The 20,096-nt window shown below is 40.8% G+C and overlaps 1 protein-coding gene and 1 long non-coding RNA gene across 3 annotated transcripts; one reads left to right on the top strand and one right to left on the bottom strand.

Annotated features, from left to right (window-relative positions):
- The first annotated feature begins 1,786 nt into the window (after positions 1-1,786).
- Positions 1,787-18,000, top strand: best4 (bestrophin 4). 2 transcript variants are annotated; one of them, XM_020515219.2, is made up of 10 exons: positions 1,787-1,938; positions 4,170-4,264; positions 8,376-8,609; positions 9,573-9,727; positions 10,617-10,694; positions 11,674-11,826; positions 13,071-13,151; positions 15,295-15,453; positions 15,572-15,620; positions 17,694-18,000. In XM_020515219.2, exons 1-10 carry the CDS (start codon positions 1,787-1,789, stop codon positions 17,957-17,959), a joined length of 1,422 nt encoding a protein of 473 aa, XP_020370808.2. In that variant the 3' UTR covers positions 17,960-18,000. The 2 variants fall into 2 exon arrangements, with proteins under 2 accessions (XP_020370808.2, XP_020370807.2); XM_020515218.2 differs by lacking the exon at positions 15,572-15,620 and having other exon boundaries at positions 15,295-15,449; positions 17,653-18,000.
- On the bottom strand, positions 2,341-15,500 carry LOC125484180. Its single transcript, XR_007263019.1, has 3 exons — positions 14,828-15,500; positions 11,664-11,747; positions 2,341-2,676 (listed from the first exon to the last, which is right to left on the bottom strand). It is a non-coding gene; the product is annotated as an uncharacterized LOC125484180 (long non-coding RNA).
- Positions 18,001-20,096: the final 2,096 nt, after the last annotated feature.

Genomic DNA, 20,096 nt, shown 5'->3' with positions numbered 1-20,096 from the left:
TTAACTTCTGTACCAGCTTCATCCTTCTCTTTTGTATCACAACAACCTAGGATCCCACCCACTAGTTACAGCCTCCTGAGTAGCTCTAGCAAATCTCCCCACCAGGATATTAGTCCCCCTTGAGTTAAGGTGCAACCCACCCTCTTGTACAGGTCCCTTCTGCCCCAGAAGAGATTCCAATGATCCAAAAACCTGAATTCCTGGCCCCTGCACCAGCTCCTCAGCCACGCATTCATCTGTCTTCTCCTCCTAATCCTACTCTCACTAGCTTATGGTACTGGGAGTAAACCAGAGATTTTCACTCATCAGGTCCTGTTGTTTAACCTCCTGCCTAACACCTTATATTCACTGTGCAGGACCTCCTCCTTTTTTCTACCTATGCTGTTGGTACCAATGTGTAAAATGACCTCCAGCTGCTCATATTCCCCTTCAAGACACTGAACAACCCCAGCCCCACCAACAATATCTAAAATGGTATACTTGTTTGAGAGGGAGATAGCCACAGGAGACTCCTACATTAGCTGCCTACCTCCCCTGGCCATCACAGAAACCAGCATTCTTACCTGGTCTTTCTTACACATGACTCCAGGCCCACAGCAATGTGGTTGACTCTTAACTGACCTCTGAAATAGTTTAGCCAGCCATTCAGTTGTAACAATCGATAGAAAGTCTCAAAAATATAACCGGAAACAAAATGGCAAAATGCAGGCCTGTTAACCCTGCAAAATCCTCCTGACTAACAGCGAGGGGCAAAAGACAGAATCAGGAGAGCTGTCTTACAGACTCATCAAACAACAGTCTGACATAGTCACACTCATGGAATCATACCTTATATACAATTATGCAGCCACCACCATCACCATCCCTGGATATGTTTGTCCCACCAGAAGGACAGATCCAGCAGAGGTGGTAGCACAGTGCTGGAAAGGTGCCGGGGGTGGTGGGGTTAGTGAGAAGTCTGGAGCAACACCTCATATTCCACCTCGGGAGCCTACAGCCCAACGGCCTAAGTGTGAATTTTACCAGTTTCAAAATCTCCCCACCCCCAGCCTCAACCCATGACCAACCCTCCCTCTCATCCCCGCCACCTTGACATGATATGACATGTCCATCTTCTCTCCCACCTATCCACCCCACCCATCCCACTGACCAATCCCCACCACTGCCTACCTGCACTCACCTATCACCATCCCAACTACCTTCCCCAGCCCCACCCCTCCTCTCCATTTATTTCTGAGCTCCCTCCCCCCTCCCCGTTTCTGAAGAAGGGTCCTGACCCGAAACGTCAGCTTTCCTGCTCCCCTGATGCTGCCTGGCCTGCTGTGTTCATCCAGCTCTACACCTTGTTATCTCTGACTCCAGCATCGGCAGTTCTTACTACCTCTGAATGAGTTACAACCCACATACTGCTCCTTCAAATATTGAGTAATCAATAAAAGTTGGTAAAATGAATACATTACTGTGATTTATGATTCAGTACATTGCTATAAAGCGGAGAAATTATTTTTACTTCTAATAAATTAATTTAACGTTTGTGTCCTGCAAATACATTCCATTTGATCTTTGAGGTTCATACAACAGATTCCTGTTTCACTATTTTATAGTTTTTCTGCTGCCCTGTCTTCAGTCAAATTCAACTGATATACACTGATCAATTTTCAAAGTTGAGTGGACTAGCTGTTCCCACATATTTGTCAACATTACTCAAGTTGAAGGATCTATTATCTGTGCACATGTTAATTTGAGATTTGATTGAACTTTCAGATTATTACCACTAAGGGTCGTCATGACAATCTCTTACACACTGAAAGTTGCAGATGCTCGATTTGCTGGATTCTCCAAACTTCTCTTTCGTTGGAAAGGAAGTATTTACAAACTGTTATACAAGGAATTCATTGTGTTCATCAGTTTATATTCAATATTCAGTGTAATGTACAGGTAAAAGACATCTTTGCTTTGTAATTTTATACACGCCTCCTCACTGAAGTTTTCTCTTGGTCTATAGTGTAAATGCCTCCCCTTTCAGTTTGGGATCCTATTTCCTTTAAAAACCATTCACATCACACGCTCTTCCAAATACCCCACAACTCCACATTGTTTCCTTGACCTTGTCACCTCCCAGAACCATGTTCATCTTTCCTGCAATTCCTCATTTAAATCCATCCAATTAAGTTGCAACTTTTCAAGCCAATATTCTAAATGTTATTCTGTGGCCATCTATCATACCTGGCATTGCTGAGACTGTCTGTCAAGGAGTCTCCTGGGGATGGATGGAATGATAATGCAAGGCAGATAGAATTGCACTAATTTTTATTCCATCTTGAACTATTCTTTCCATGTTTCAATTTTCACACCACAACCACCTTCATGACACTTGCGGCCACTTTTAACATGGTCACTTCCAACCCGATCATCCTCCTCCAAATTATCTCCTCCTTGGTGGAACTGCCATTGATTCTTATTTATAAAAATGTTGGCCGACCTCTCCTGGCAATGTGTCTGCGTACATAGCTCTGCACCAACTTTGAGAGTTTCACAAGGATTCATCATGTAAGCTTCCCACTTCTTCTATAGTGAGGTCCACCACCATCTTTATGATAGCTCAGCTACTCCTGAAAGCCTGGCCCATGTCTTTGCCACCTCTCGACTCCCAGTGGTGAGGATGACATAGCTGGTCTACAGAGGAACATAGACAGGTTAAGCATTGGACCAACACTTGGCAGGTGGAATAAAATGTAGGAAAATGTGAGGTTACGCACGTTGGCAGAATTAATACAACAGCTGAATATTATTTAAATGGAGAAAGACTGTAGAAAGCTACAGCACAATGTAATTTGGGGGTCCTCATGCAAGAGTCACAAAAAGCTAGCATACATGTTCACAAACGATAGGGAGCACAAATGGAATGTGGGCTTTTATTTCAAAGGGAATGGAGAAGAGAAATAGGGAAGTCCTGCTAAAACAGCATATGGCACTATTAGAACATACTTGGATTACTGTGAATAGTTTTGGTTTCCTTGTCTGAGGAAAGATGTAGATAGAGACAGTCCAGAGAACGTTCACTAGGCTGATCCTGGGTATGGAGAAGTGGTTGAATAGGTTGGGCCTGTACTCATTGGAATTTAGAAGAATGAGAGGTGACCTTATTCAAACATACAAGAGTCACAGGGGACCCAGCAGGGTGGATGCGGAGAGGTGGCTTCACTTTATGGGAAAAGTTAGGACCAGATGGCAGAATCTCAGCGTGAAGGGTTGCCTATTTAAGACAGAGACAAGAAGGAGTCTCTTCTCTCAGAGGACAGTGAATCAGTTGAATTCTTTTATCGCAGAAGACTGTACAGACTGGATTATTAAGTATCTTCAAGGCTGTGTTAAACAGAATTTTAATCCATAAGTTATGGGAAAAGTGACAGGAGTTGAGGACTGAATGGCAGAACAGATTGATGGGCTGAATGGCCTATTTCTGTTTCTACATCTTATGGTATTACTGCAGTGGCAAAAATCTGATGACTTTGCAAAAACACAGGATTCAACTTAGAGCTATCTTAGTGTGAATGACTAGGACATTTTACAGATCACATTATCACAGACTTGTCTCTGTGATAAGATTCTTGCCTTTGAGTGAGATGTTTGTGGGTTTGAATCCCATTCCAGAAACTCAAACACATATAAGATGTGATGGTACTTCAGCGCAGCACTGACTGAGTGCTACACCATTGAAGGTTTCTCTTTTAGACCAGGGTCCTGCCTCCCCTCTTCAGTGGTTATAAATTACGCCATGCCACTATTTGACAAAGAGTAGGGAATTCTCCCTTTGTGCTGGCAAATATTTATCATGGCACCAATCTCACTAAAACAAATTATCAGATCAATATCACATTGTTGTTTCTGGAACTTTGTGACTGCATTTCCTTTAATAACTGTACTGCATTGGTTTTAAAGTGTTTTCTGATGTCCCGATGTCTACAGATTATGATAAGATCCTCCACGAAAATATTCCCTGCAAGATTTGTAAAATGAACTATATATTCCCATAACTTGGTGATTGGCTGATTTTAGTGAACTTATATTCAAAAGTGACAATGTGAACCTTCAGTAAATGAAACTGTACATTGGTATGTGAATAATTGCCCAGTGTCTGAGCATATTTCTTTTGCTATTTCTTGTAGGTATTTCCTATCACATGAACAGAAGATTCTCTTTGAGAATGTGGCTACATATTGTGACAAACAGACCAGTCTTATCCCAATGTCATTTGTTTTAGGTCTGTAACTAAAGCTTCAGAATGTTATAAAACTATTAAGGAATTCCAAACTGTCACTAACAACTTCCATTTATGTAGTGCCAATAACATAGCAGTGTGTCTCCTGAAACTACATTATGTCCACCATCGTGCTCCATTCATCATCTATATCCTACCTTTCAGCATCAGTACCTACACGATTCTCATCTTCAATTTTCATCACATTTGTACTGCACATTACTGGCAAATTCTTGCTCTTACATTCCTTCTGGCACTGAAATATAATGAATTTCATATTTCTTCTGTTCGAGCACTAGATTTGCCTAATAAATAGCTTCCTTCTGAAATTCTTTTTTAAAAACCAAATTGTCATGGCTCTTTCCACTGTCCTAACATTGAAAGAATCCTACTCTGATCCCTTTAACTCATCCCTTGTGATCTCCTCCATGAATTTCTTTACTTCCTATCCACATTTTCCACTTCCAAAGAATCCTGAGGTGTTCATGTAGGTAAAGAGCAGAATACTAATGTAAGTTGTTGGTGTTTATATTATGAACATAAAAGAAAGGGCAATCATTTCCATGACTGTTCCCAGGGTGTGAGTCAGTGTGGTGTAGAGTCAGTGCAATTAAGAAGGGAGTTCTGGGATTTTTGACGCAGTGAAAGAACAATGATATAGTCCCAAATCGGGATGGAGTATAGCCTGCAGAGGAACTTGTGAGAGATTGTGTTCCCATGTATCTGTTACCCTTGTCCTTCAAGTGGTGGAGAGTATGGTTTTGATAGGTGCCTTGGTATGGAGCTAACTATGGAGCCTTAGTAAGTTAAAGTACATCTTGTAAATGGTACACAATACTGCTACTGTGTCAGACCATGGGAACAGGAGGAGGCTGTTCAGCCCCTCGAGCTTACCCCACGATTCAGTAGGATCATGCCTGATCTGACATTCCTCACGCCCTGTTTCCTGCCCTTACCCCATCACCCTTGAATCTTGTACTGATCAAGAATCTATCTATCTCGCCCTTAATTCTACGCAAGGACTCTGCCCCACTGCACCCTGTGGCAAGGACTTCTAAAGACTCTCAATCCTCTGAGAGAAGAAATTCCTTCTGACCTCAGTCTTAAATTGGTGTCCCTTTATTCTGAGATTATGCCTACTGGTCATAGTCTATCCCATGAGGGGAAACATCCTGTCTGCATTTACACTGCCAAACCCTTTAAGAATTCTTTATGTTTCAACAAGATTACCTCTCATTCTCCTAAACTCCAGTTAGTAGAGTCTCAATCTGTTTGGTCATAAGGTGATCCTTCCATACTGAGTGTGTGGTGGTGGAATCAGAGAATGTTGTTGGTATTATGTGATGTGCCAACTAAGCAGAATAGATGATGTCAGGTTCTTGAGTGTTTTGGACCTGTATTCATCTAGGCAAGTGGACAGTATTCCATTACACCCCTGACTTATGCCTAATAGAGAGTGGACAGGCTTTGAGGAGTCAGAATGAAAGTTACTTGCTACAGAACTCAGAACTTCTGACATGTGGTTGAAGCCACAGTATGTTTATAGCTGCTCCAGGTCAGTTTCTGGTTAATGGATATTAATTCTATGTGGGAATTTTCCACCAGGAGAGCTGGTGAGAATGAGATCAACGAGTGACTTTCTTCGCTCTTCAGCAACTAAACAGTAGAGATGTTCTTTAATGGGCATTAAAGGGCTTCAACTCATAGAATTACAAAAGATAGGAGCAGGAGTAGACCACTCAACTGCTCTCCATGCTGCCCTCCCTCCATATCCCTTAATCCGTTTAGCCACAGAGCTATAGCTACCTCTTTCTTAAAAACGCATGTTTAGGCCTCAACCACTTTCTGTGGTAGTGAATTCACAGGCTCACCACTCTCTGGGTGAAGACACTTCTTTTCATCTCAGTCCTAAACTGCTTACCCGTTATCCTTAAACTCGTCCACCAAGGGCAACATCGTTTCTGCATCTACAATGTCTAGTGCTATTAGGATTCTATAGATTTTGACTTTTGACTCATTCTTCTACATTTCAGTGAATATAAACCTAACTGACTCAATCTCTCCTCATACATCTATACTGCCAGCTCAGGAATCAATTTGGTAAACCATTGCTGCAATCCTCTATAGCAAGAACACCCTTCCTCAGATAAGGAGACCAAAACTGCATACAATATTCCAGGTGCCCCGTATAATTACAGCAAGACATCTTTGTTCCTGTACAATAATCCTCTCACGATGAAGACCAACATACAGCTTGCCTTTCTGACTGACTGCTTCACCTGCATACTTTCTTTCAGCGACTGATGCACAATGACAGCCAGGATTCATTGAACATTCCCTGCTCTCAGTCTACAGCTATACAAATAATAATCTGCCTTCCTATTTTTGCCACCCAAGTGGATAACCTCCTATTTATTCACATGATACATGTTATATCTGCCATTCATTTGCCCACTCAGTCAGCCTGTTCAAATCTCTGCATCCTCCTCACAGCTCGACCTTTCACTAAGCTTTGTGTTATCTGTAAATTTTGAAATATTACATTGAGTTTCCTCATCTAAATCATTAACATATATGATGAATAGCTGGGGCCTTAGTACCATTCCCTTCACCTAGAGATCAGTGCAAAACTCACCATCTCCCCAATCACCTGCTTCCCCAGTGGGTGAGAAAATTGTGTAGCTGTTGCAATGGAAAGTCATAGCGATCTGCCTCCTGAGTTAGGGATGCCCCATTAATTGTCAAATTTGAGCCAATCGGGACCATGGATAGCAGGCAAGGGGGTGTCTCCTGAAAGCCAACCATTGTACTCATTCCACTGATCTCTCTCCCAACAAACCCTGTCTCACACTTTCTCACCACTGGATTCCCCGAGGAACAGTCTTTGATTAGCTGGCAGCTTCTTGTGATCCAGGTCACGAATGTCAAAGCCTGTGATAGGGCGAGATACTCACCTCACTTACCTGTCAGCTGTTAATGAGCTGAACAGTGGGAAATCCAGTGGGTTACCTTGCTGGTGGGGGCGGCACATAAGTTGCCATCTAACATGCTTGCCCCATTTGTAGAAGATTTATCATAAAATCATGCCCCATTTGTCAGAATAAAGCACTAAGAAGGCACTAGAAAATGCTGAAAGTAAGTATCAGATTAGTTAACGTATTGCTTCACCCACGAAACTTTTCTTATTTGAAAAGGAGAAAGCAACTACTTGGGTTAATCTTTGATGTGAAGCACTTTGTGATCTGCATTGCTACACCGGAAAAAAATCAACAGATTCTGAAGAATCCTTCATGCCAAAAATGGACACGTCTTTACATGGGATATGACCAGGTGACATCAAACATCAGATGTTGGGCATAGCCAGCAACACGCGCATCCCATTGAATGAATAAAAAGAAAGATAGCTTGTGAAGACTGGACATTATTTGCTAATGAATTGATTGGTTTTCAGTCAATGCACACTAATCGATTCAGTGTTTCTCAGAATGCTGTGGAACTCATTGTCACAGCGGGCTATGGAGGCCAAGTCATTGAGTGTATTTAAGACAGAGGTAGATAGATTCTTAACTAGTAAGGGGATCAACAGTTATGGGGAGAAGGTAGGAGAATGGGGTTGAGAAACATACCAGCCATGATTGAGTGGCAGAGCAGACATGATGGGCCAAATGGCCTAATTCTGCTCCTATATCTTATCGTTTTATTATCTAGCCATTGGAAGAACATAGAGTCAAAGAGTCATAGAGCTGTATTGCATGGAAACAGTCCTTTCAGTCCAACACGTCCATTCCGACCAGATATCTTAGATAAATCTAGTCCCATTTGCCAGAAACCCTGAAGAAAAGACCTTGTCCATTTACTCTATCCATGTCCCTCATGATTTTATAAACCTTTATAAGGGTAAAATGATAAATTCATGGCAATTTGCAACATGTCCACACAGCTCATTGTAAAAGTAGTCAACAAATGGTGTGATATCAGTCAGACAAATAATTGTATCCAATACAAATAACTGAAGTGTAATTATACCTGACTAATGTGTCATTGCAACACCCTCACAAACCAATTCTGAGTGTGCACTAATAGTAATCTGTGGCTCTTAACCTTCACCTGGTAGGTTTTTACGTAACACTTATCATTAACCGTTGGTGGAACCAATACACGAATATCCCACTTCCGGATCAGCTGATGTGTGTGGTGTCCAGTAATGTTCACGGCGTTGATGAAAGGGGCCGGATGCTGAGGCGAACACTGATTCGATACGCCAATCTCTCTGCAGTGCTCATTCTCCGCTCCATCAGCACAAGGGTCCGAAAGAGATTCCCCTCATTAGAGCACGTTGTTGAAGCAGGTAAGGTGACCCATGCTATCAATTGATATACACGTGAATATTTTACCATAGGATACATCAGACAGAATGTCAGGACAAACATACTTCTTTGACTGCATTAGTGATATTGGTACAACCATATGGATTGACAGCTGAGGCTTCTTAAACTCCATCTGGTTGTGCAGCCATTGGCATTACAGTCAGCAAGACATTCGTGCAGAGGGGGCATCACAGCTGAAGCATCTGTGTTCTCCTTCAAGATGCTCATGTGGCAGGCATCAGGACAACTTGCAGGAGTATTCACTTGGGCTGAATCCCTCTCCCATGTTAACTGTTGTGTGTCCAAGTCTGCTTTGTGTCTATTGACCAGATATCAACCATCACTGAACCACTGGCCTCTCTCATGCAAAAATACTCACAGTGCACTGCAGCCATAATATTGTAAAATATTCCCTCCACCCATTCTCAAACATTTGACCATTTTATTGGTCTTTTCAAGCTCCACAAGAGTATAATAAAAATATTTTATTGTAAAGTATTGGAGAGCAATAGCTATTTGTATGAAAAGATATTTCCACCGAAAATATGAACAAGGATGCATGAAAACTTAAATGTACCCAAAAGTGAAATGTGCACACAAATCAGAAAATCATGTATTAGGTGGTTATATTACATTATTTTGTTATTGGGACAAAAAAATATTGGAATTTAGTTGTGCCTTAGATGGGGGCAAATATTCCGGTTCCTGTAGCATTTGATGGACACAGTGAGAGCAGGAAGTCAGTTGTGAAGGGTTCACCCAATATTAACTAATTGAAACTGGTGGAACATTCTGCAGATTCTCATGGGTTTGAGCTCGCTCCTACTGATCTTCCTGCATTTATTGTACAAGATGACCTAATACTCCCAAACACAGGAAATAACAGTTTGACTCTTTGACTTCAAACAATCAATCACATGTATGTTTGTGGTTTCTTTTTGCAGGTTTTATGACCAGAGATGAACTGAAGAAATTTGAAAGCCTTTACTCTGATTTTAACAAGTATTGGATCCCGTGCGTGTGGTTTACAAACCTGGCAGCCCAGGCAAGGAGAGAGGGCAGAATCAGAGATGATGTCGCTCTAAGACTATTGATGGATGTAAGCTTGATGCATTAGTCCCTCACTGGGAAACTATAAAAGAGTGGGCAGGTCAATATTAAAGTGCAAATGGCTCCTAATGCAGTACCACATATAGTACAAGATGCTTCATTGGAACACCTACTGTGGGGCCAAATAATATGATGAGTCGCAGGCTATCTGAAGAGGTTTAGGCCCCTCACTCCTTTAATTGTCAGGTATGAAGGCCTGAAGCCTTTTGCCTGCTTAACATACTCAGCAGACTTCGACTGACCAGTGCAATGAATTGCGAGAAAAGATCAGCCAATATTTTATTGAATGGCAGGGTCAAGGAGTCAGATAGCCTACTCCTGCTCCTATTTCTTATGTTCTTATACTGACAAATTAAATGCAGTACTGATTGCATCCACAAAAAAATATTCATTAGAATCTTCCCTATAATCCTTCTGTGATGTAATATATTATTCTTTAACATAGCTGGAGAATTTTAAAGCAGCAATCTAGTCATGCATTCCAAAAACTATTTGCCTTGCGCTTCTCTTCTTATTTCTTCTCTAAGGAAGGCACTGGCACACAATGGGACTTGCAGTTAATGTTGAAATGCTGGCTTGTGTTTCCCATCCCCCTATCCAGCAAGTCATGAGCATTGGGCCAGAGAAAAAAAACTATCTGAATGAGCTGAGTCCACATGAATACGTAAGGTCAGCTGTTCTTTATACAGGGACAGAGTGGCAGGACTGCATTACTGGCAAGGATGTGTTAAAGCACTCGATCATAGATGTCACTGCACAGCTACTGTAGCTTGAAACAACTGTGAATTTCAAGCTGCATCACAAACTCAATAATCCACACTATTGGGTTTATATTGTAGTTATCAGTTAACAAAAATCTTTTCCTTTCTCATTTGCAGGAATTGAATCAACACCGGGCAAAATGCAGTCTGTTATTTCACTATGACTGGATCAGTATCCCTTTGGTGTACACTCAGGTCAGAATCTTGAAAAGATTACCTTTATCTATCTACATAATGAAGGTGCCAGCTTCACTCTTTGATTTGTGCTGACTTAGCAGATCTCAGCTGGAACAGCTCAATGGAACTATCTCAGTCTCAATACTGGGATAGGCTTCAGGATTCAAGGTTAAGCAGAAGAAAATGAGCTAAGGATCCCCTCCTGACCTTTAATCAGATAGCCCCTAAAAGTAGTCCTATAGTAAAATGCATTCTCAACTTATTTTGTGATGCACAGGAACTTGTTTTAAGTTTTCAGTTTTAAGACCCTTTGAATTCTTTTGCATGACCGATAACTTAAAAAGGGGTTGACACATGCATCACTGCTCAGCTAAGAGTCATCATTGTCCCATAGTCCCACCTAGGCTGAGTAAAACAAAGACTGGGCTCTTTCAACATTTAGCTGCAGTCAATATTCACACATGAATAACAGCCAACTTGAGAGAAGTGGAAAGAAAATCAGCGAGGAAAAGAAAATTAAAGGAAAAACATCAGTCATTAACATTTTCTGGGTTTTTTGGCCAAAATTTCATTCAATTGTTGACTAAATTTTCTTCCTATCAGATGGGGAAAAGAACTTCTCACTGATGCTTGCAATGTACTTCATAGTTGTTTCTCTGAAATCAGAAATTTACTGTGTGGAAAAATCTTCGGCAGCATATATCACCCACTGACACTGCACTAGTTCAATTTGCTGGATTACCAGAGCAACCCCATTTTTTTGTGTGGGCGTGTGTGTCACAACATTTTGAATTTGATGAAGCAGTTTGGTGCTTTCAGTCAATTTTAATTCTGTGCTGTGACATTTGATTTGCACTGGATAAAAATTCACCTCCAAACATTCCCTGAAACTCAGGCATTTGACACAGGAATAGAACAGCTAACATCCTTTCAGAAGTATTTACACAGTCTGCATTCCATGATTGATAACTGATGCTTCTGTCTTACCTCTCCCCAGGTGGTTACTATTGCAGTCTACTCCTTCTTTGCCTTCTGTCTGATTGGACGTCAGTTTCTTGGACGAAGGCCAGGCTACGAAGAAGATAACATAGATTTTTATGTTCCTATCTTCACTCTACTGCAATTCTTCTTCTATGTGGGTTGGCTTAAGGTCAGAACTTCGCTCTGAATTGGACACATTGTGTTTAATGGGCCAGATTATAGCAAATCTGGATGGTATTTTTACTTGCATGAATGTTATGCAGGGTTACATTCTTGGGCTGTCCTATTTTTCATCTATATGTTGCTCCATTAGAAATATATTACTCATAGTTGTGAGACAAGTCTGTTTATATATGTCAACAATCCTAACTTTTCCTTCTGATTACCTTCCTATATCAAACATCTGACTGACAATGCTGGAAGACAGTCTATCCAACATTAAGTTGAACCTTGCAGCTCACTACTAGCAGGACTGAAGCCACTCTGTTTCGCTCCCACCAGAGGCTCTGGTTGAGAATGAATTTGTGCGCATGAAAGCTCTGTATCCCTACATCCAGTCCAGCAGCACAACTGCCAAATTTTGCCTCAAATTCCTCAGTTTTATCTCATTTCCAGCTTGCTAAACTCATTCACACATTTGTTACTCCCTCAATGCAGTTTCCTGACTTCCTCTGAGGTAAACCCGTACTCATCCAAAATTTCTCTTCCACATTTTAACCTGCAGATCTTGCAAGACCTTATGAATTCCACTTTTAATAATTCCACCTCATCCATTACTCTTCTACGTGGACGCAATTCTATTAAATATTCAGTTGATTCAGAAGTGAATCCTTGCCACTGCAAGTCTTGTCTTGGTACATCAATTCTAAAATCCTCAAAACTTCAAATCCCTCCACAGATCTGGCTCTTTTCTACCTCTGCAACGTCTTCTACCTTTCCTTAATGAACTACCATGCATATCCAATCTCTTTGCTTCACATTACACAGTGGCTACATTTCAAAGATACTTCATTGGCTATGAAATGATTTGAGGCATCTTGAGATAATAAAAGGCACTATGTAAAGTGCATGTTTTTCTCAACAGTGGAGGAAGGGCTTCAGACATTTTGTCACACATTCTGAAACTCCCTCTAAATCCCTTTGTTTTTCTATACTTCCTGCCACCTTTAAGTGCTTCCTTAAAGCCATTCTCTGTTTGCAATCACCTTTCCCTAACCTTCCTCTTCTACTTTTGCTCAGGTTTAAGTCCAACTATGGAGCACTTTAATATACTTTGCTGCAACAGTGCAGTTATTGATTTTGTACTATCATACATCAGTACTCACAGAGAGATAGGAAATTAGCAGAAACGAACAAAGGTTAAATTAGCAAAGCAATGCAGACGGTTTCATCGTGACGTTTTTTGTTAATCAGGTAGCCGAACAAATCATTAATCCATTTGGAGAGGATGACGATGATTTTGAAACAAACAAGTTGATTGATCGCAATCTTCAGGTACATTAATATAACGATGTTGGATCATTAACTGCTGCAAATGAGGCAAGTGATGATTTCTTTGAAACTTACTTGGATTTAGCTCCTCTGTTCCTATTTGGGGCAATGGTCAACAAGACTCTGTCACCAGTTCTGGTCCATTGCAACCCCTTTCACTCCAGGCCATGTGGTGACCTGCTTTTGGAGATCTCTCTCAATTTATTTGGCTCTGTATTCTTTGGCTGGCCCTGTCTTCTTCCCCACCTGATAGTGTCCATACAAGTACCACTCAGGTGGGACATGTATTCTGCCTCCTGGACCTACACATATATACTCAGTCATATCTCTGCCTTGATGTCCTGAAGGTGCCTCTGCCCACTTCTTCATTTGTCAATCCAAAGGCTGCCCAGGATCTTACGTAGGCAACATTGTGTGGAAGATCCAACTTACACCTTTGCTGCTCTCTTCTACATCTCACTGGTATAGATTGCAGTTGGTACTAGGGTGGATGTGTAGAGTCACAGCTTCATGGCCGTGTTGATGGTGTTGGATTACTTCACCATGTGGATTCCTGGAAGACAGATGCTGCTTTACCAATTCTTGTCTGGACATCAACGTCTACATCACTTTCCCGGAAGAGGCTATTTCTTAGGTACGGGGAGTCACTGAGATCCTCCATGTTATTTGCTTAGGCAACTGAATATTAAGCAAAGATGAGAAAATGATGGAAAGCATAGGAGCATGGACGAAGCCACAAAGATGAGCTATATGAGAGAGAGATTGAGAGAGAAAGAGAGAAACACAAACATGGATAGATAGAATTAAAAGGCTGTGGTGGGGTGTGGTCACAAAAAGCAACAAGTTATAACGGCTTAAAGATGCTATACCAAATCATATGGGAACTGACAGAGACAAGAAGCAATACATTTATCACAATCAAAGCCAAAGGCAATAGGATGCTATTAACAGGTGAGAAGCAGAAGGCGAGGTGGCTGTAACTTTTTCGGGAGAGCTTGGCCAACCTCACCCCAGTTCCACTTAAGCTTATTAACTGCAATCACATATCAGCAGCTGAACATTAACCTGGGAGAAGTTACCATGGAAAGGCCTGAAGAACTGTAACAAGCTCCCTACAGTGTGGAAGCAGGCCATTCAGCCCATCGAGGCCACACCAACCCACTGAACAGCATTCCACCCAGACCCACCCCCCTACTCTATTCCTGTAACCCTACATTTTCTCTGGCTAATCATCCTAGCCTGCATATCCCTGGACATTAGGGGGCAATTTAGCATGGCCAAGCCACCTAACCTATACATCTTTGGACAGTGGGAGAAAGCCGGAGTATCCGGAGGAAACCCATGCAGACATGGGGAGAACATGCAAACTCCACACAGACTGTCGCTGGAGGGTAGAATTGAACCTGGGTCCCTTGTGCTGTAAGGCAGCTGTGTTGACCACTGAGCCACATACCACCTTAAGATACCAACATGGAGATACCATAAAGAGCAATTGAGACATGGCAAGAACAATGCCTTAACTGAGGTCACAGATCCGTTCAACAAAGTCATGCAAAAATGATTAAAATTACACAGGATACTTTCCTTAGTTTAATTTCATTTAATTGTTTCCATTTAATCGTTTCCATTAAATCAGTAATTTAAATTAAAGTGCCAGGTTTTTGTTTCTCTCAACTCACCAAAGAGAAAAGGAGGTTGTGCAATGGATATAGTACAGTTTACAGTTTGACTTCAAACGATGGGAGCTCACATGTTACAGATTACCTGCTGAGTTTGGAAGACAAGGTTGTTACATTAGCAGTTTATTACAGTCAGGGTTTGCTGAAATAAAGAAGATCAAATGGAGATTAGATGTAAAACAAACAGGCAAGAATCAGGGATTCCATGTTGCATTGCTATTTGATAATAATGTGTGAATTAAAGGGCTCCTGTGTCAGAAGTCACAGGACATCAGGTTACAGTCCAACTGGTTTATTTGAAATCACAACCTTTCGGTGTGCTGCTCCCAGATCTATGTTAAAACTGTCCGAGATGACTTTACAAAGATATATTCTGCGTGTTGATTGCCCTTATGTAGAGCATAAAATCACAAATATTTAAATATGTACACACAACATTGTGCATTCAGAACTGTGTCTCTGTGTAGGTTTCCTTTCTTTCTGTGGATGACATGTACCAGAATCTTCCACCCATAGAAAAAGATAAGTATTGGAATGAATCCACAGCTCAACCTCCTTACACCATCGCTACTGCCAATGAGACTCACAAACCATCATTCTTAGGATCAACATTTGACATGCGGTCAGTAAAAGTTCTATTTCACATGTTCATGGGAGTGATGCAAGATCATATATTCGTGGGAGTAAGGACAGAAAACTAGTAATAGGAATTAGAAATTAAAAGAAACTAACTAGACTAACTAGCTAATTAGTTCAGATTCCCAAACTGAACAGCAACACCAACTCACTCCAGGCTAAGTGGCATCTTTTTAATTGTCATTTTATTATAATCACCAAAATAATTTAACTTTGTTGCTGTGTGCCATTGAGACATTGAGAGGTTCATGTTCATTTATAGTGTATAATTGATTGACAGCATCTCTCCACACCTAAATTAGGACATACAGTGAAATTTCACTCATACTAGTCTATATAATGCATGCACAGGAATTCAGACAAGAATAAAGAAATAGAAAGTATAAACAGCAGACATTTTTTTGGTCAGCCATATGTACTGAATGAGATTATGTATCATTACCTGCCCTCAGATCCACCCATTAGAGTTTGATAACTTTTGAAGTTCACTCATCTTTGCTTTGTCAATAAATACAGCAGCCAATTTGAACCATGGGCTATCTCCTCTTACATTCACATATTTATACCCAACAGTCCTTTTTAATTCAAATAACGTACTACCAATTTGACAAAGACTGACATACTCAAATGCAATACTACATGCAAATCTTTCAAACAAGAAATCCAGTTAGATCTGATCCCTGTTCTTAACTGCAGGCCAATTTCCATATATGGCAAGAAATAAAGCCCAGAATATTTTAGCATCCGGAACTTGTTTAAATCCACCACCAATTTCCCTGTCAGGTTACTGTTCTCAGTCAGCAGCATGTCAGTGGCTGGAATGTCCTGTTTTTCAATACAGGAGCACTACTGCTTCATCTTTGCCCATGAGGAAAGTGGGATGGTTTTAAAACCTACTTTTTTTGGGTCACTTCTGGCCCTGATCCAGTCCGCAGGAAATGTAGCAGGAAATTCAATACAACCTTTACCAAGCTTCAATTGCAGTTACAGCCAGATGATATCATATTATTAAGGAGCCCACCAGTTCTGGGATGAATTTTCTGGCAGGAAAGCAGCGTTAAAACCCCAAACTGGTCACTTAGCAGAGAGTAATAAACAGAGTTATGCAATTCTCAGTTTCTAGAATCACTCCCTAACAGACTACAGAGATTCCACCACATACTTGAGTCAAGAGAACTTGGTACTCATTCCACGAGTATCACCGACTTACTAATTTCCATTCAGTGCATGGTGAGCTGCAATACAATACAGTCTCCTCCATATTAGGCAAAGTAAATGCAGACTCGGTGATGCTTGTGAATGAACGAAGGTGCCCATCGAAACAGTGACCAGGATGGCTTACCACTTTGTTCCAATCTTGATTCCTGCCTTCGAAACAGTTCTGGTGGAGCTCAACTAAAGCTTCAGGAACGGCACCTCACCTCTTGATTTGATACACGCTTCTAAATTCAAACTTGAGTTCAATAATTTCAGATCAAAAGACTGCTCCCATTTGTTCCTGGATAGCAGGTCCTAATAATTTTCATCTACAGATTTATTCATTTCTTCTCTATTTACAAATCTTTGCACCCATCACTGTTACATTTGTGATTTAATTACTCTTGCTTCTACCCAATAAGTACATCTTTGTTCACTCCACCTTCCACTTCAAAATGGTTATATCTCTAAACTTTTTTCAGTTCTCACAATGTTTTTGTCTCCAACTGCTTCCTGACCTGACCATTTCAGCATGTGCTTATTCCAGGAATCTCAGTAATAGGTTGACATTGTGAATATTTATGGATCTCCTTGTGTGAGAGATTTGGGTTTAACTAGCTCACAGCAAAGTTCCAATTATCTTTATAAATTTGACTTATTATAATTTACGCACTATTGCATAAATCACTCCAACAACCAGGATTTTAACTATTTAATTGGTACAGAATTACAAAAGAAATTCTGAAAAAAAAATCAGTTTCTTTTTCATTACTGGGCCCTGGGCTAAATTCTGAATCAAGTCCCCAGCATTGAACATTTTATGATTCTATACTGGCCACAGCTGCAGAAATCACAAGGGCAGATCATGAGCAAGATGGAAATCAAGAAATAAAGGCAGCTTTCTACCCAAAATAAACGTTTGAAATAACTTTAATGTACATTGTAGTGAATTCTTCAATTTATGCTGTACATGTTTTCACTTTATGTTTCAGCGTAATTGACAGCCCAGTTCTCAACAGGCACGTCGAGCAAGACTCATGCAAGATGCAGACTCCCTTGCTCAATCGTTTCCTTAATGTTGCTGCCTCACCAACTATTAGCCTCAAAAGCTTGGGGAGGAGCAATCGAGGGGTAACTTTATTGTGGAAGCGTGCAGACAGTAGCTCTTCCAACTTCCAACCTAATGAGCTGGATTTGGTGACTCCTATCAACGAAGAGGACTTCAGGTATGACGACCAACACAAGCCCAGTGAATCTTCTTGTACTGGTATCATCACCTTGAAGGTTCCTCAGACTTAAAGCGTCAGAATTTGAAAAGGGAGGACCTCTACTAACTACAATCAAAACCCAGTTAAAAAAAATTAAAATGGTCTAATTTTGACACATTCAAATAAAAGCTTCACTAGATTTCCACTCCTTTGGCAGGTTATAGCTTCCATCTATTGCACTACCTCAAGTGACCGTTGTCTCAAAGAATTTAACTTGGCTTGCCAGAACCAAGTTGCCTTTAACAAATGTGTGCTGGCTGTTAATCTACATACACTTAATTGTTGCATCCTTAAAAGATGAAAACAGATAGAAAATCCTTGTTCTTCTGCACAGATTTAATCATCATTCTTGGAAGAGTGAAAAAATGACATGAAGGTCATTGGAGTTGTTCACTGGTTCAGGGATAGTTAATCCCTGAAATACACCATGAGAAAAATGAGCAGTCAAGGAACATTGTGGTGAAAACCAGCCACTCAAGGGTTTGAAGTTCAAGCAAAGCTTTTATTCAAACACTAAGGATCAAGACCTTGTTTATCCAGAGATGAAAAACCTTCCAAATACAATTCTCAACCAGCACTAATTGTTATCACAAACCAAAACTTGGGTCTACTTGTTTCTATATAAAAGAAAATATCAATCAGCTCACTCATCTCCTTAACAAGATAAACAACTGGGATGGTGACCCCTTATGTCTATACCAATCATGGCACTCCTATCAATTCATCCCATTTTCCAACACTTGGCCTGTACGGCTGCTCTGAAAGGATAGATTGCATGGAACCCAGGGGCAGTTCTTAGATACACAATTGGCTGGATGGTAGTAGGCAGAGTGTAACAGTGAAAGGATGCTTGTCTGACTGGTGGCCTGCGACTTATAGTGCATCTCAGGGATCAGTGCTGGGTCCATTGCAGTTATCTGTATTTGGAGGAGAATGTAAAGACACAATTTGTAGATGATACTAAGAGAGGGTACTGTGGACAGGGAGGAAGATTATCAAAAATTACAGCAGAATCTTGGATCAGCTGGGGAAGTGGGCTGAGAAAAGGCAAATTGAATTTAATATAGATTTGTGAGATGTTGCATTTGGCACTGAATGCAAGGTAGGGGTTTCATGGCAAATGGTAGGGCATTAAGGAGTGTAGAGAAAGAGGGACCTTGGGATTCAGGTACACAGCTCTCCAAAAGTAGTCACAGGTTGAAAGGGCAGGGAAGGGTTTTGGCACATTGCAGTATTGAAATTGGTGAAGTTATATCACAGTTGTACAGGACATTGTGGAGACCGCACTGGAGCGTATTATGCAAAAACACAACTGCAGATGCTGTAAATCAGGAACAAAAACAAAGTTGCTGGACCCTCCAGGATCACTGGACCTGAAACATTAACTCTTCTACTTGGGGTTGGACAAGCCAGACACAATTTTGTGTAGGAGATGCAGGGGGGAAAGAAGGGGAAAAAAAAAACCAATGACTACAGGGTGTCAGTTTAAGGGAATACATGGTAACCTGAGGGCAACTTTTTTTTTAAAACAACAGGCTGGTATGCATTTGGAATCAGCTGCCAGGTAAGTGGTTGAGGTGGGTACACAACCTTTAAAAGGCATTTTGACAAATACATTAATAGAAAGGCTTTAGATGGATATGGGGCAAGTACAGTGAAATGGTTAGCATGGAGAGATTTGTCAGTGTGGACCAGGTTGGGCTGAAGGGCCTGACTGTTGAATGCTGGTGTCTCACTCAACACCTTTGTCACTATCTGTACCCCAGACTTTTGTACACTTCAAATTTCTTGTACTCTTGCTTTGTTCAATTTTCTTTTGGCTTCAGCCAGAAACAGAATGAAGATCACATTATCTTAGTAGATCTGTGTAGTGACCAGGATCAGCAAAATATTTCCAAATTAATCTTCAGAAGTAACACTTTTGGAGCAGGTGGGACTCCATATTCTAGTACCTAGATATTTATGCAATGTTTGGTCAATAATCATTGACTTAAATTAGTAAGGCTTTGAAATATGTTAGCCAACCCTGCATAGTGTTCAACCAGAATTCTTTATTAAGTACCAAGACTAAATACACGCTAGATCCAGCACAAAGTTCTGTAAGAGCATGCACTATGCCTGAAGCTTATACTGACCTCAAATATTCATAGATTAAGACATCAGACAAG

This window comes from Rhincodon typus, chromosome 10 (genome assembly GCF_021869965.1).
Source record: "Rhincodon typus isolate 14 chromosome 10, sRhiTyp1.1, whole genome shotgun sequence".
In the NCBI taxonomy this organism is placed as follows: Eukaryota; Metazoa; Chordata; class Chondrichthyes; order Orectolobiformes; family Rhincodontidae; genus Rhincodon; species Rhincodon typus.
The sequence above is the reverse complement of the archived record's forward strand: the minus strand, read 5'-3'. Positions and strand labels throughout refer to the sequence as shown.

What these genes read in the sequence shown, in the direction of transcription:
- best4 (XM_020515219.2), top strand. Translation starts at nt 1,787, where the DNA reads ATGACAATCTCTTACACACTGAAAGTTGCAGATGCTCGATTTGCTGGA. An exon ending in AGAGCACGTTGTTGAAGCAG is followed by an intron (nt 8,610 to 9,572) that starts GTAAGGTGACCC and finishes TTCTTTTTGCAG; the next exon opens with GTTTTATGACCAGAGATGAA. An exon ending in TCCCTTTGGTGTACACTCAG is followed by an intron (nt 10,695 to 11,673) that starts GTCAGAATCTTG and finishes ACCTCTCCCCAG; the next exon opens with GTGGTTACTATTGCAGTCTA.